The sequence below is a fragment of the Cavia porcellus genome, unplaced genomic scaffold, assembly GCF_034190915.1.
Source record: "Cavia porcellus strain 051 isolate PalLab524CR breed Dunkin Hartley unplaced genomic scaffold, mCavPor4.1 scaffold_2, whole genome shotgun sequence".
Lineage (NCBI taxonomy): Eukaryota > Metazoa > Chordata > Mammalia > Rodentia > Caviidae > Cavia > Cavia porcellus.
In genome coordinates, this window is record NW_026947485.1 from 44,616,218 (window position 1) to 44,634,181 (window position 17,964).

A 17,964-nucleotide genomic window follows, 5' to 3' on the forward strand; every position below is an offset into this window, starting at 1 on the left:
CAAGAAAGGAAAGATCCCGTAAAAATAACAAGGAACCAGGAAATAACAATCCAACAGCTGCAAAATGATGCAAAGAAAAGCAATCTAAGATTGATAGGGATAAATGAAAAAGAAGGGGACAACATGAATGACACCAAGAGGCTATTTATAGAAGTAATAGCTAAAATTTTTCACATGAGAATGGAAACTAACATTAGAATTAGTGAAACATATAGAGCTCCAAATAGCCATAACCAAAACAAAACTATACCCAGACATAGAATAATCATCATCCCAGAAATTCAACATAAAAATAGAATATTAAAAGATGTTAGAGAGAAGAGACAGATCACATATAAAGGAAAGTCTATCAGAATCACATCAGACTTCTCAACACAATAAAGTCAAGGAGAGCATGCAGTGAAGTATTCCAGACCCTAAAGGAAAATGATTTCCAACCTAGACTGATGTACCCTGAAAAACTGTCCTTCAAAATTGATGGAGAAATAAGATACTTCCATGACAAAGAACAGCTGAAGAACTTCTTGATAATCAAGCCAACCATGCAAAAACTATTGAAAGACAGTTTAGATACATATAGGAAAAAACTACTAAACAAGGTGGACAATTAAACAGAATGGAAAGATAAAGGTGCAACAACAAAAAGATAACATGTCAACAATAAAAATATATAACAGTTATAACCATTAATATAAATGGTCTCAATTCACCAATTAAAAGAAACAGACTGGCAGAATGGATTAAGAAGCAACATCCAACCATACGCTGTCTACAAGAACACAAAAGGAAACTCACAGACAGAGCCAAAGGATGGAAAACAATACTACATGCAACAGGAACCACCTATATAGTGAGGGTAGCTATTCTGTTTGCAGACCATGTGAACTTTAAACCAAGAAGGATCCTAAGAGATAAAGGAGGTAATTACAAACTGGTTAGGGCAAAATTTCAAGAGAAGGGATAACAATCTTAAATACATATGCACCAAATTCCAGAGCACCAACTTATACAAAGCAATTATTAATAGAAATGAAAAATCAAATTAACAATAATACAATTATAATAGGAGGCCTTAACACACCATTGACACCAAGGGACAAATCAACTAGACAGAAAATCAGCAAAGAAATAACAGAACTGAATTACACTTGTGGAGAAATGGACTTGATAGAATATACATATACAGAGTGTTCCATCCAACAACATCAGAATATACATTCTTCTCAGTGGTACATGGGACATTCTCTAAAATAGAACACATCCTAACCCACAGAGCATATTTAAATAAATGCAAAAGAGTTGAAATTATCCTATGCATGTTATCAGACCATAGAAATTAATGATAAAAGAAACTGCAAAAACCACACAAACACATGGAAATTGAATAATACACTTTTGAGCAATTGGTGGGTCACAGGGGCAGTTAAAGAAGAAATTAAACAACACCTACAAGCAAATGAAAATACGAATACAACTTACCAGAATCTGTGGGATGCAATGAAAGCAGTCCTCAAAGGAAAATTTACTGCACTGAGTTCCCACATCAGGCAAACAGAATGAATACAAATAAACAACCCAATGTTACACCTCAAACATCCAGGAAAAGAAGAACAAGTCATGTCCAAAGCCAAAAGAAGAGAGGAAATTATAAATATCAGAGCAGAAATTAATGCAATAGAGACTAAGAAAACAATCCAAAAAAATCAATGAATCAAGGAGTTGGTTCTTTGAAAGAATAAATAAAATTGATAAGCCCCTAGCCAACTTAATTTTTAAAAAAAGGGAACAAAAAGCTCAAATTCATGCAATAAGGAATGAAAAAGGTGAAATCACTACAGACTCCGTGGAAATACAGAAGATCATCAACATTTATTTTAAAAACTTCTACTCTCATAAGTTCGGTAACACAGAAGAAATGGACAGGTTCCTAAAAACATATGAAGTACCAAAGCTGGGTCAAGAAGATGTAAAGCTGCTGAATAACCCAATTTCTATCAATTAAATTGAAAATGTGATTAAGTCCTTACCTACAAAGAAGAGCCCAGGCCCATACGGATTCACTGTGGAATTCTACAAGAAATACAAAGAAGACTTAATGTTGACACTCCTCAAACTCTTCAATGAAATTAGAAGGGAATCAATTCTTCCTAAGTCATTCCTGGAAGCAAATATAACTCTAGTACCAAAACCAGAGAAAGACCCAACTAAAAAAAAGAACTACAGGCCAATCTCCCTAATGAACACAGACACAAAAATCCTCAATAAAATATTGGCAAGCAGAATGTAGCAAATCATCAAGAAAATTATACACCATGACCAAGTAGGATTCATCCCAGGAATGCAAGGATGGTTCAACATACACAAATCAATAAATGTAATCCACCATATCAATAAAGCCAAAAGTATCACTTGATCATTTCTATAGATGCAGAAAGAGCTTTTGATAAGGTCCAACACTCATTCATGATAAGCACCTTACAGAAAATTGTGATAGATGGTCTTTACCTCAATATGATAAAGGCCATCAATGACAAACCAACAGTCTGCATCATATTAAAACCAAAAATTAAAGGCCTTTACCTTATCAGGCACAAAACAAGCATGTCCCTCATCACCGCTCCTATTCAATATAGTGCTGGAAATGCTAGCCAGACCAATTAGACAAGAGAGAGAAATAAAAGGGATAAAGACACGAAAAGAGGATGTAAAATTATCATTATTTGCAGATGACATGATACTCTACACAGAATATCCCCAAAACTCCATTGAAAGACTCTTAGATACAATAATAAATTCAGCAATGTAGCCAGATACAAAGTCAATGCTCAAAAATCAATAGTGTTTCTATACACTAACAACAAAATTATGGAAAGAGAAATAAGTGAAGCCATACCCTTCACACTAGCAACCAAAAACATGAAGTATTTAAGAATTAATCTCACAAAATAAGTAAAAGATCTATACAGGGAAAATTATAATAAATTGAAAAAAGAAATTGAAGAGGATCTCAGAAAACGGAAAGACATCCCTTGCTCATGCAAAGGAAGAATAAATATTGTGAAAATGGCCATTCTCCCAAAACTGTTATACAGATTCAATGACATCCTGATGAAAATACCATCAACATACCTCACAGATCTAGAGAAATCACTCCAAAAATTCATCTGGAACCAAAAGAGATCTAGAATAGCAAAGGCAATTCTAAGCAACAAAGGCAAGGCAGGAGGCATCACAACCCTGACTTGAAGTTATACTACAAAGCTACTGTAATAAAAACATGGTACTGGAATAAAAATAGATCTGAAGATCAGTGGATTAGATTAGAAGATACAACCACAACTACAAACACACTCAACCACCTTATCTTTGATTAAGGGGACAAACATGTTCACTGGAAGAATGACAATTTTTTTAATAAATGGTGCTTGAAAAACTGGCTCTATATGCCAAAAACTAAAACTAACCCATGCCTATCACCATATACTAAACTAAAATCTAAATGATCAAAGATCTGAATATCAAAACAGAAACACTAAATCTATTGGAAGACAAAATAGGTAAACATCTTGAAGACACAGGGGTAGGTAGAGAATTCATGAACAGGAATCAAATCACATGGGGACTACTTCCCAGAACCAATAACTGGGATCACATCTTATTAAAAAGTTTCTGCATGTCAAAAGGAATCTCCAGCATAGTGAAAAGAAATCCCACAAACTGGGAAAAACATCTTAGTGAACTGTCCCTCAGACAAAGGACTTCTGTCTAAAACATATAAAGAATAAAAAAAAAAAAAATCAGATCCCTGAAACTCAAGGACCCATCTCAGGGCATCTGAGATGAATACACACTTCTCAGATGAAGAAATACAAATGACAAATAAACACATTAAAAGTGTTCATCATCATTAGTCATTAGAGAAATGCAAATTAAAACAACACAGAGATTCCATCTCACTCCAAAATGAATGGCCAAGATCAAGAAAACTAACAACAAACAAATGCTGGAGAGGCTGTGGGGAAAAAGGAACTCTCCTGCACTGTTGGTGGGAGTGTAGACTGGTGCAACCACTGTGGAAGTCAGTCTGGAGATTCCTCAAAAAGTTGGGATTGGAGATACCAGTTAACCCAGCTATTCCATTTCTGGGCATATCCCCAGAAGAACTGAAAACATCATATCACAGTGATATATGTGCACCCAAGTTTATAGCAGCACAATTTGTAATAGCCAGATCTTAGAAACAACCTGTGTCCATCAACTGAGGAATGGATAAAAAAGTTGTGGTATTTTTATACAGTGGAGTACTACTCATCTATAAAGAATGATCACATTGAGATATTTACTAATAAATGCACACAACTTGAGCCCATACTCATATGCAAAATAAATCAAACTCACATGTATAAATACCAAATAGTCACCCTAGTGTAAGAAATAGTAAGAGTACCTAAGAGTTTATGGTAATCATGATTCCCCATTACATTGTTTTGAAGCCTTATAATGATCTCATTCATTATTTGGAATGGGTTTGTACTGGTTTGTTTGATTTTATTATCTGTGACACTATGAACAGCTAATTTGAGGGAAATAAGTCATTATAATAGCCAGTACTGGTATAAAATCATCGTACTCTGAAGCCCTACCATGCTTTTGCTCTTCTGTTTGCATTGGCTCTATCATTCTGTACCTTATTGGATTATATTACATATGAAAGTATAAACATCTTCTATGGAAAATGAGATAATATAGTAGCCATTGTTTGTTTTCTGATATTTGATTCTGAATGCCATGTAGTACTCTCATTCTCTTGAATGTTTTTATACTATTTTGTTATGTTTGATACTATTGTATATGAAGTTATACTCAATTATTTCAAAGAAAGGGACATTGTAGTAGTTACTGTTAATTATGGGTTATCTTCTGGTGAAATACTGTGTTGGTTACATTGTTCTGTTCTGATCTGCTTTGTTATGTCCTGTTTTGTCTTAATCTCTTTAAAATAAAAAAGATATATTTATCAAGGTTTGTTTTTATCTGTCCTGAAGTAGCTTTTTCTACTGAAAATCCAAGTTGCAACATATTACTGACACATAATATTAGCCCTGCAAGATGCATGAGATGGCCTTCTGCTTATCACAAGTTTTACTGTTTGTTATGCCACATTTGACATCCTAACCATGATGGATATTAACAATTGAGAGTTTACTCAAGCTTGAAAATGTACCACATGGCCAATCAAATATTGAGGAAAAGTTCCTCTTCAGGCAAGTGAGTAGTCAAGAAGAACAATGCGGGGCTGGGGATTTAGCTCAGCAGCATAAGCACCTGCCTTGCAAGCAGATGGTCGTGAGTTCGATCCCTGGTACCGATAAAAATGAAAAAGACAAAAAAAAAAAAAAAAAAAAAAAAAGGAAGAACAATGCCTGGAAGAGATGACTCTGAACAACACAACGTTCCATGTCCTGAAGTCATGGATGACAACAAAATGTATAAGTCAAAGGCAAATAGAGGGATTTCTTGCGTATAGGTAAGGATCTGATGTATATTAGTCTGGATTGGTTTAATTTCTCAGACCATCCATGATAACTGGTGAACATCATTTACCCATCAGTGATAAGAGGCATTTACCATGGAACAAATGTGCCAGGGAAGCCAATAGATTGCGGAAATCTACATGTGGTCCAATACTGTGGCCCCCAACAGCCACAGAGCACAAGTAAAGGTTTCCATACCCTTGTTTTTCAGTTATACCTGATACGATAGCCAGAAGTGGGTCCTCTTGTAGGTGTTGTCTTTCTCTGACACAAGAATATCTATTGATTCTTAAATTAGAGCCTACAATAGCCATTTCAAGTGTCCCTGCTTCACATTTGTGAAAGAGGGAAGGTATATACATTGAGACTAAAGTATATGTTATAGAGTCCATGACTTATCTAGAGATAAGTGATAGTATTGTAAGACAGGATTTTTAAAAAGGTGGCAGTAAGGGAATGGTGAGTATTGTTTCACATGTCTAGTGCCAGTATAAATTAGTACAGCTGAGACAGAAAGGTCACAATTTCAAGCCCAGCCTGAGTTAGTGACTTAGTGAGACTCTGTATAAATTTTTTAAAAAATGCCTGAAAATGTAGCCTGTTGGGAAGACCCTAAATTCAATCCTTAGTACAAAAAAAATTATACAACCACCTTGGATTACAATGAACAATAAAGTTCAAAGAACACTTCACTCAGAGATTCTGCCACTGTTTCCTACAATTATATAGAAAATCTCTTTCATATGTTTACATGGAACTAAGTTAAAAAAATAAAAAAGATGTTCATTCATAGCCTTATAATACTGAGAATTATACAGGGAGGCAAACAAGTATCCACAGAAATACAGAAAAATAAATTCTATTATGTTCATACATAGGAATGCTATATTACCTTTGAATGAATCAGTTATACTGAAGTGTATCAGCATCAATACACTTGAAACACATAATATACTGAGTGAAAAAATATGTTACACATAAAGAGAACTTATTTAATTTTAAAACTATATCTTCCTCATTAAGATAGCAAAGTTTGGATGTGGAAAAATCACAAAAACATAAATGGAGAGAATGGAAAGCACATTCTAGGCTAGTGATGGCAAATATTTGAGAGACGAGTGTCAAAATTGGGACCCCAGCTCCACTCATTTATTGCTAAGTGACAACACTGCAAGTAAACCTGAATACTGAAGTTTTAGTTTAGAAGAATAACTCACACATTACCACCTTTGTCTTAAAAGGAAGACAAATAACCTAGGTGTCATAGATTTGCCACCACTGCTCTAGACACCTGTGAACTTTGGAGCTGACAGATGGAAAGGACATGAAGGACTGACATTCAGCAGTCTTTCACTAGAATGTTTTATGTACTTAAAACTGTAAGCAAATGTGGTAAAATGTCAATATTTGTTAAATATATGATATATAAATATTTTATATTATTTTCTGTTTTAAATGTTTCATCATTTTGAAAACTTTTAAACTGTGTACTGAACTTACTCCTTTAATACTTTGCTTTGGACACTTTGATATGTTCAGTGTATGGAATATGCCATAATAGCTCAATTATCCAATTAATATGACAACACCTTCTTGCAGTAAGAAGGACTGGGGTGGCCATTCATGAGCCAGGGAAGCATAATACACAAATGCAGCAAACAGGTGGGGCCGAATTACACCTTAGGTGAGATGATCTAATGCAGTCTCTATCTTCTTTTCTAGTAAACTGAGTGAGTGTGATTTGTTTGCTGAACTTCATGATATATAATTTTGAAGGAGGTAGGGGTGTAGAGATTTTAGGACAGACAACTGGTATCCTAAATCTTTGCATTTTCGTAAGTTATTGTTTTTCCTTTTATCCTCCTTCTCTTCTCTCTTCTCCTCTTTCTCCTCTTCCTCTTCCCTTGTGTTTGGTTCACATACAGAATTTTGAGAAGGAATAATACTTGTTAAATGTTTTTGGTAAGACCTATGTTAGTTAGAATTCCATTTTTTATTTTTGTATTTTCCATCACAAAAAATAAACAAGATGAAAATAGACACTACTTTTGTTACTGTTATTAAGTTCAAGAATTTATAATGTTAAAGTACTTTGATATTGCTGGCAGAATTTGGAAAAAAACCCATGTACTTGTTATGGTTTTAGAGTTAGTTATAAAAATAATATCAAATGGGTCTGTCACTTCCACAGCTTTGGGTGGATTAAGAAGGGGAAGAAGATTCAGTCACTCTATTACTTTATGATTAGACATCTTTTATTGCTCTCCCCTTTTATCACGGTTCTTTTGTGATAAAGTAGTAGTGCCGATTGTGCACAATGATGTTGATGGCTTGTGGCATTTCTGATGCAGTAGTAAGAAACTCATTTAGAACACAGAGAAAGAGAGAAGCAAAAAAGCATAGAGAAGAGACCAATATAAAAACAGATGGCAGGGCTTGAAATATTACATCATGCTATAAATTTCTAGTGACAAAAGAGTTATACATTTCTAGTGATGAAAAGAAACCACGTGGTATTAAAAAAGTGTATGTTAATGTCTAAATATAATATTTATTACAATAAGGATACACTGCCATTGACCCCCTCAAAAATAGCTCCCACTGCTGACAACACAGTTATATCACCATTACTGCGACTTTCTGAAGCAGATCTGGAAACCCTATTTTGTGAGTATCCTTAGGAGGTGAATGCTACTGCCAAGTGCCCTCCAGCAGAAAAGCAGGCTTGCATAAAAGTTAAGGTGTGTTTTCACCCAATTTAATCAACAGATCTGGAATAAAAATATTTCTGACTTTTTCCAAAATTAAACTAACTATGAAAGGTAAACATTTTGAATTGATTTAGGTCATCAGGAGAACCACAAAAGTGCACCAACACATGAAAGAAGACTTAAGAACAATTTCAGAAAGTAGAAAGAATAGTGGAAAAAATATTTTGAAGCAAGGGGCTTCATTATTATGGGGTTTAATGGTAAGATGTCTTTTGCTGTAATATTTTTGTTAAACATTTATCATGCATTTCATTCGTGCCTCATAATTTATTTTATAATATATTTATGGGTGCCTAATGATTACATTTATCATGGTGAGATGTTATAGGTATGAAACAAATCTTAATTCTTTTTATTTTCCCTTGCCGTATTCCCTCCCCGCAACTGTAGTTCCCCTTACCATCTCCAGAAGTTTCTACCTAAAATCTGGTTCTAGAAACCAAATATCCAGCATCATTCTTTTTTTTTTTTTTTTTTTTTTTTTTTTTTTTTTTTTTTTTTTGTCTTTTTCCTTTTTATCGGTACCGGGGATGGAACTCACGACTACCTGCTTGCAAGGCAGGCACTTATGCCACTGAGCTAAATCCCCAGCCCCCCAGCATCATTCTTGAGTTGTTGCAAAGTTAAACAACTTCGAAATTTTCTTCTGTATCAGAAGAAGCTGCTCACAAAAAGCCATTCTTCTTTATATTAGTTCCTGGGATGAATATGAATAACAGGTGATTGTTTTATTCTACATTTTAATCTTCTTCTTAGTAAAAGTGTTCATAAATATTTAACTTGAAAACAATCAACTACTCCTTGTATTTTAATTTGATATTCTTAATAGAATGTACATTGCATTATGCCTGAATTAAACTCCTGTTATTGAATGCTTACATAGTATTGAAGAAAAAAATGTTTTTCTTCCTATAACCACAAAAATGTTTACACTAGAGAAAAGAACAAAAAGAAGGAGGTGTTCCTGTGTTGGATCCATCAATGGAATGTATGTATAATTATCAGCTAAAGAATGAAAAGGGCTTGCTAATTAGTAAGAATACCTCCCACCAGATGTATACAAATATTGCCCTGAAAAAATTGGGAGAATATAACCATTCTACACATTAAATAACCCTAACAATAAAAAATTTCATGTGTATCCCCTAAACCCAAAACCGCTATAAACATTCTTGAGCCAAAATAACAAATTTGAAGACATCTTGAGTTCAAAATATATTTTAAAATGTTAGTATTTGAAATGGCATGGTATTGGTAGAAAAACAGACTTACAGAAAGATGCAATGAGACAGAGAGCCCAGAAATAAACTCATGCATTTACAAAATTTGATTTTTAACAAAGTTTCGAAGAACACACAGTGAAGTTTATATCTTTAACAAATGATGTTAGGAAAACATGATACCTACAAGCAAAAGAATAAAATCAGACCTTTATCTCACATCATGCACAAAATCAGCTCAAGATAAAGATCTAAAGATAAGATGATATAATAAAACTACTAGAATGAAACATAGTGGAAATGCTTCAATATAGTGAAATGAGCAAGTATATTGTGGACAAGAACCCCAATGCACAAGAAGCAAAAAGGAAAACAGGCCAATGCAATTATATCAAGTAAAAAATGTCTGTGCAGCAAAGGAAATAAGAGTGAAGTGATAACCTACAGAACAAAAAATATTTAAACTATACACCTGATTAGGAGTTAATATTTAAAAACATATAAGGAATTTGATCAATAGTAACAAAACAAATCTTTTATAAAGTGAGCAAAAGACTCAAATAGAGGTTTCTCAAAAGGAGACATGCAAATGGCCAAAAAGATTAAAAATGCTCAGTAACACTAATTATTAGGAAAGGCAATTTAGACACACAATGACACACCACCTCAAGTCTGTTAGAATAAATACTACAAAAAGACAAAAGATAAATTATTTGAGGTTGTGGAAAAAGGAACCCACAAACATTGTTGATATGAATGAAAATTAGCAGGATTATTATAGAAAACACTTTGGAGTTTCTTTAAAAAGTAAAAAGAAAATTACCAGATGATCCCACAATCTGTAACTTAGTATATATACAAAAATAAATTATTATACAGAAACTATTCAGAGTACCATTCACCCATAGAAAGGCTAAAACTTCTACATTTACAACAAAATGGCTGGATCTGAAGAGCATTATGTTAAGTGAAACAAGCCAGGCAGAAAAAAGGGACAAACACTGCATGATCTCATTCATATGTGTAATTTCAGAAAAGCTATATCATAGAAGTAGAGTATAGGTGGTTATCAGAGGCTAAAATAACTTGGTATGTGTATGTTTGGCCTGATGGTTCAAAAGACAGAAAGAATAAAGTTAAGTGATTTATTGTGCATGTAGTAACTATAACTGTTTGTTTTACTTTTGAAAAGGTTCAAAACAGTGTATAAAATGTTCTCACCACAATGTGACAACTCTAATAACTATACAAGATAATACATATAAAATTATCTATATTTAGTCATATAGGTATGTATTTCAAAACTTATACAACAGAAATGCATACAGTGTTGTGTGTTGGTTTAAGGTTAACATTAAAAAGAATAATCATGGGTAGTTCATTTTCCTCCTTTGCTAAACCTTTAGTTTTCTGCATATGGGAAAAACTTGGGATAATCCCCAAATGTTGGAAGCTAGATATCAGTCATTCTTATTGTTTAGATCTAAAATGTTAATTTCAGATTTTCTTGTGATCAGATGTGGGCTTTTGGAGAGTTTCTGGAGACACTATACTATTTAGTGAATTAATCGGTAGATGAGCTCATAGCTGAATGTATATAAGGTGGGTGAGACCTGGTGCAAGGAAGTGGGCCACTGGAAGTGTGAGCTGGATGGTGTGTCCTCCTTCCCAGCTGCTTCCTTTCCTCTCCCTCCCACTGCCCCTGCCTCCTAACTGCCATAGACTGAGCAGATTTCCTGTGCTGTGCTCTTCCACCCTGCTGTTTCTGCTTGGACCCAACTAACTGTAGGCTGCATTTTCTAAAACTATGAGCCAAAATAAATCTCTCCTCTCCTTAAATTGTAGGTGTGACTATTTTGTCCCAGTAAGTGGAAAGTGACTAATCCAGAAAATGGTCACCAAAAGTGAAGTCATGGGTTTGACTATATGTGACTATGTGGTTGAGAAGCCTTTGGAACTGGTGTGTAGGAGTTTAAAGAGGTTTGGAGATGCGGGGTAGAGAATTCCTAAAATGTTAAACAGAGTTGAGTGATTGTGGTCATATTTTAAAAAGTGGAATGCTAATAGGAGTGCGCGTAGCAAAGGCCAGGCTCATGAGGTTTTAGTTGGAAATGAGCACACTATTGAAAACTGGACTAGAGGCTATTTATGTTTCATTCTGGCAAAAAATCTGAATTTCTGTCCATGTTATAAGACTTCATGTAAGGGTGAATTTAAAAGTGGTGGGCTAATTTATCTGACAGTGGAATTCCCCAAATAGCCCAGTGTTCAAGCTATGGGATGCTGGCTGCTTTTACCCAGATCTACAGTAAGAATCAGAAACAAAAAGCAAAGCTGAAAGATGTGAAAATCCTGCAGTTCATCCAGCAAGGAAGCATATGTAAAGCTGGTGTCAGAGGCAAAATATTGTGGTTTAGATTTAAAATGTTCCCCCCAAAATCTTATGTATTCAAATGTAGGCTTTTTCGAAGTGACTGGATCATGAATGCATTATACTGACTACTGCTTTAATCCATTGAGTTAGTAACTAACATGATGTCAGGATATAATACCCAGTTGAAGGAGCTGGATCCTGGGAACATGACTTAGAAAGGTGTATTCTTGTCTTTGGATTCTTGTCTTTTCTCTGCTTTCTGGCTTCCATTGTGGGGAGCAGCTTTCTTCCATCATTCCCTTCCAACATCCATTTCTGCTTTGAAGACAACCAACCATGAACCTTCTGAAACTGTGAATCAAAATAAACATGTTTTCTTTAAATGTGGGTGCCAGGTATTTTGTTCTAGTGACAGAAAAGTTACTATTACACAGATGGTACAGATATGGTGCTTGACACAACTACAATTGTAATGCTCTGAACTCATAGACAAAATGCGAAATATACATATGTATTTTGGGCAGATCCATGACAAAACATGAATTTATCTGCATATTGAAATGAAGACAAGTTTTCTAAATAGGTTATAAATCTAGGAAATCACCTTAAACAGAAGAATACTACCTGGAAAGTATGATTTTGGACCCAGTATTAAAGATAAGAAAGAAGTTCTTTACAAACATATGTCTTCAGGCTTCTCAAACTTTGATCTAGATGAAAATCACTTGGAAAGATGGAAAACGCTGATCTTACTTCATTGCGTTTAGGAAAAGACCTCATATTCTGCATTTTTCACAGCTCTTAGTACTGATATTGCTGGTTCATGGACCACATGAAATTTGGAGAGAGAGATTTAATGAGCAATAAGTGTTGATCCCGAGACAGGAAACAAGGTTTGAAGGGCAAAACAAGTAGGCAGTATTTTACTATCAAAGATTTCATTCAAGTGCTGACAAAATCCAAGACGGTAGGAGAACGAGTGAAGAGGTGTGGAGGATGACTATAAACCTGTGTGTAAGTTCTTTTGGAGCTTGGGAAATTGTTGTCATGCAAGAATATAGTATCAATAGTACAAAATTTTTCAGTTTTTTAAAAAGAAAATTCAGAGATTTACTTCATGTTAAATATGAAATCTATTTGTTTGTAAATTCTGCCTCAAATTACACACAAATCTACACTCACATTCACATACCCACAAATACAACATTCTGAGTCAAAACAAATTGAATTTTCATTGTAAAGTAGCAGACTCTTTCATCCAAATGGCCAAATAAGATCAAGGGGTACAAAAGATAGGTATCAGAAGACAGAAATTAGCACTTAAGGAAGACTTCCTGGTTTACTTCTGAATATATACTATGAATTAGAGTTAAATAAAAGAGTCTACAGCAAAGTTGTTTTCAAAACATAACTGATAGTAACCGAATCTAGATTATTTCAAGGCAGGGCTAGATTTGTTAATAGGAAAGTAATGTAGACAAGCTAATAATTGAATATTTAAATTTTTTATTCTGTCCCCAAAATTGTCCCATATAAACAAATTAGCTAATGCTAAAGTATTTATCTAGCTAAAGAAGACTCACTGATATGAAATTTCAAACCTTAGGCATATAGGGTTGTATATAGTGAACCCATTTAGATAATGCCATATATTTTCTTTATTTCTCTGATGTTTTAGTAGACCTTGATAAATTGGTGCTCCATATAGTTCTCAGTGTAACCAATTTTTTTTTTATGTGTGTGTTGTGGGGGTGGGCAACTTTTTAATGTGGTTTATACAAGGGTGTCACAAAGTCAAAATAGATTCTTAGGAAGTGATCTGGCTTTAGAACATCCTTGCCTGCAATTCAGGAGTTGAGTGGATACAGGGACAGGCTTAGGAGTACAATGACAGAGGAAGAACTAGGAGCAGCAGACTAGCTAGTTTTAATTAGGAAACAAGATAGTAAAAAGTTCATTTTTGTCTTTGAAACCCAGGTTCTTAAAAGTATGATAGAAAACATAAAGTTGCAAGGAAAAACTTAAGAGTTATTAATGGATCCTCATTGCCAGAAAATACACAGCCTTTCTACTACATTGGCACTTAAAATTAAACTGCTACTCACACATTCTCTCTAGAGTAGTTTAGGAAGACACAGTCAAGGCTTGGCTTTGTTTCAGTTTTATTGTTTGTCAAGACTGTAGAGGCAGACTCTGCAAAAACCTGTCAGCATCAAAACACCTTTATTCTTTTTCCTTTAAAAACATAGCAGAGCAAAGTTATGACACAATCATGACTTATTAAGGATTCTTAGAAATCTACCAGAGATGTAGGGATGTTGGGAGAGTAAATAGGGAGCACAAGGACTCATTCTAAAGCAGGTGAAGCAGAGAGCACAGCTGGGAACTATATAAGGCTTAAACAGCAACAGCAACAGAAACCTCATTAACCCTGAAAGACAGCTTTTCTAAATTTTCAAATACAGTTCTGGAGAGAATCAGTGGTATGAGAGTAAAACAAAATTATATAATATAACTAATTTCATTGATTATTGTTTGTTTCACATGATAGCATATCAAAATTATGTAAGTTACATAAAATATGTGTTAATTACTTCTTATCAGTGATCTAAAATGCAAGCCTACAATTTTATACTGCAACAGGTTATAGAGTAACAGACCAAGAGTCACATTCCTGTTGAATCTCCCTGTGTCTTCCCAGCAATGAAGCAGTTCTTCTCAAAAAACAAGGCAGGAGGTTCAAAAGATTTAAGATCGTGTCTCTTAGAAGCTGATTCAGGCTCTTCCCTGGCACTTAATTTACCATTGCCCTTCCTCTGAGATAAAGTACAGAAAACGTTTTCTGCCCAGTTGACTTCGCCCTTTTAGGTAGAAAGATGAGAAGGCAAGTGTGCATTAGCCCCATCCAAACAACCATGGGAAAATTAGATGTTAGAGCCCGTGCTTCAGGATAAAAGGCTACAACCAGGCTTATTTTCACACTCCACCATCAGTGAAGCCAAATGACGTTAAGTAAAAACATTCATATGTATTGATATATGCAAAGAAAATTAATTATGGTAGCCTGTTTTGAAAGAAATGTGAAAGAAATTTAATAAATGGTTTTGATGTCCATTGAATTTTGTCTCCTGAAATCCCTGAAAGTCCTACTTACTGGCAACTCAAAACACAGAGAACTTCAGAGAGTCTCCCTTTGTCACCACAACACGGCTCCATGTAACAGATATGACTGTGATTTGAACAATAATCTTCCCAGCCTCCTTATTTAACCTTGTGTTTTGCCTTTGTTCTTTCTAGGAAGCACAGAGTGCCTATGTACTCTTTGTTGTTGCCATATTTTGGGTGACAGAGGCTTTGCCTCTGACAGTAACCGCTTTGCTTCCTGGATTAATGTTCCCCATGTTTGGGATCCTGTCTTCTACAAGGGTAAGTTCCCCCTCAAAAGTTGTCATCATTAGATTCTTTACGTTATATTGTGATTTCCTTTGTGAAAGTTGTTTTTTCAAGGAGCAATAATCTTTTTAGCAAGGCTGCCCCAGAAGTCTCCCAAGTTCCTTCCCTCTGGGTTTCTGCATGCCTACTGGCCATCTGGAAAAAACAAAACAAACAAACAAACAAACCATGGGTTGCTACCTTTTACATCCTGTGTTTCTGTAGGAAAAATATGTTCCATCTCCTTTGTTGACATCTGTGACTGATGACCCCTCCTAATAAAAGGTTCATCTCAGTCACATCTTCCATAACCTTTTTCTATTCACCAGGCTTTAGTTTCACAGCAGTGGAAAAACAATTTTTATTTTTAATGAAGAAAAAGCATCCCTGTTTTCTTTTCCAGAAACCTGCCATTTCAAAAGATAAAGCCAAATTAACTTTCATGTGTACTTCTATTTTGTTCTTGCTGAGAGGAATTTATTCATGCTGAGAGTTGTTTCTTACCTTTACACAATCTAAGGGTACCCATCTGAAGAAAATGGATTCAGTTTCCCATTAAGAGCGTAAAATGGACTGCAACCTGAGTATCTATCTCCATGTAGTCTCCAGCCACCCAGTAAACAACGGCTGCCTAAACAACAGCTGAAACATTCTCAGGAAAGATGACAATTGTGAGTTGCCAGTTAGTGCAATTTATCACCTTTGGACTTTTCTGTAGCCACGACACTGCTCTCTTGATGTCTGCCTGTCTTTAACATGGATGGAGAATTTTCTTAATTAACTTTTGGTTACAGTTTTTTTCTGTGAGATAAGCTGCTCCCTCTGTTTTTGTCATGTTATTCTCTCCAGTTTTAAAAGTCAAATCGTTTTATATTTCTGACCTTCTGAAATCCTCTTTCTTACTGCATTTCCTCTCTCTTGCTAATCTTGATTCTTTTCTCTCTAAGTAACATGGAGCTGTAAGAAAGTATGACCAGGCTGACGTTCTGTTGACATGGAATCTGTGATGAAGAATCTAAGTTTCCTAATGCTCTCGAGCACTACCTCTTTGTGGTATAGGGGTGCTTACTTACAGGCAACAAATCTGTAGATGAGAGTATACTTATGTGATTGTTGGTGGGTGTACCTGCCCAAGAATTCTTTATCTCCAGAGGTACCAGCATCTGACTAATTTAATAGCCAGAGACTCTTACATTTGTGAGGGAGTTCTTTTAGCTCAATTCTTACCTGGGGAAGAATTCCATCCACAATATTTCTCTGACAGATGCTATCATTCATGGTTTAAGTGTTGTGAACTTCTAATGACACCCAAAGAAAATCATATCATTTTGAATAATTTATTCTTGCAAACAATTTAGCTTTATTGAGCCCAAACTGAAATTCAGTCACTTTGACCCATGAAAAATTTACCTGGCATCTAAGATTCTCCAGTGTTCTTTAATGATGCTATTGCTTGGATTTTTAAAATAATATGATCTCCTCCTTATATGTTCCCACTTCTAGTCTTTATGATTTTTAGACTTCAACTTTTTACCCTGAAACCCCACAGCCTCAAATCCACAACCTCCAATTCCACTACCAGCAATATCTATTTTTTTATTTCTAGAACTAACTCTAGTTTGTTAGAAATACTTAAGAATTAAGTTAGTTAATGTATGTAAAAGTTGATGCATAGTAATATCTTGATATATTTTAGCTAATATTATTATTTATTGATTGATGAAAATGAATAGATCACATTAAACATTCAGAGTATTTTGAAGATAAAAACCCTATCATTTTCTCTCTGGTATCTTAATCTAAGTTTGTTGTATACTTTATGTGAATTTCTGTAAAGGATCTTAATTGGAATTTATATTAACTCAAAACATTTAGGTTAAGATTTTTAGTAGACAAAAACTTTCTTTAGTCTTTTATCCTCTTTCTAGATAGGACAAATAAGCTTTAACACTTACAAATAATTTGTCAAGCTACACTATATTTTAAAAGGGCTAGATGTTTAGTGAGTAAGCCCAAGTCTGAAATTCAGTATTTATCTTATCCACTTATATGATCCTTATCCTGTCACTTAGCAACTCTTTCATTATCAACAAGTGGAACTCATAAAGCCACAGAACTCAAAGGATTTTCATAATAAGTTAAATAGTTTAATGTGAAATACAGATATGAACAACGGTATAACATTGTTACATGTTTTAATATTTACAGTTTCACAAGTATTAAATCATCCTCTAACCCTGTTGCAGCATCTTTAAATATCAAATATCTCATTGAACACTACAATGCATTATAAATATCTCCATCTAAATTCAGTGCCCTAAGAACCTCTTTTTTTGCCACAATTGTTCTAACTTTCCTTTCCTATTAAGCCAATACAAAATCCTTATATATTGCTAAACACATTACTGTGTTTGAAGAATATCAACATTTGAAATATTCTCATATGTACTGAATTAAAATTGAAATTCTAAGCATATAGTGTGCCTAATTTTATATTTAAAAACAAATGTCAATATTGTTATTAATCATAATTAATAATACTAATATTAGTAACAAATGTTAGTAATTAATTATTAATAAAATGTTACTTATAGATTATGTATATGTGAAAATTTATGTGATATATATATATA

The 17,964-nt window shown here is 34.3% G+C and overlaps 1 protein-coding gene across 2 annotated transcripts in view; it reads left to right on the plus strand.

Moving 5' to 3' along the window:
- Slc13a1 (solute carrier family 13 member 1) overlaps window positions 1–17,964 on the plus strand; it is a 189,016-nt gene that overhangs the window by 99,818 nt on the left and 71,234 nt on the right. For both annotated transcript variants that reach the window (XM_063241413.1, XM_003475042.4), the window contains one exon: window positions 15,197–15,325. In XM_063241413.1, coding sequence (XP_063097483.1) covers window positions 15,197–15,325 — 129 coding nt within the window. The remainder of the gene's footprint in view (window positions 1–15,196; window positions 15,326–17,964) is intronic.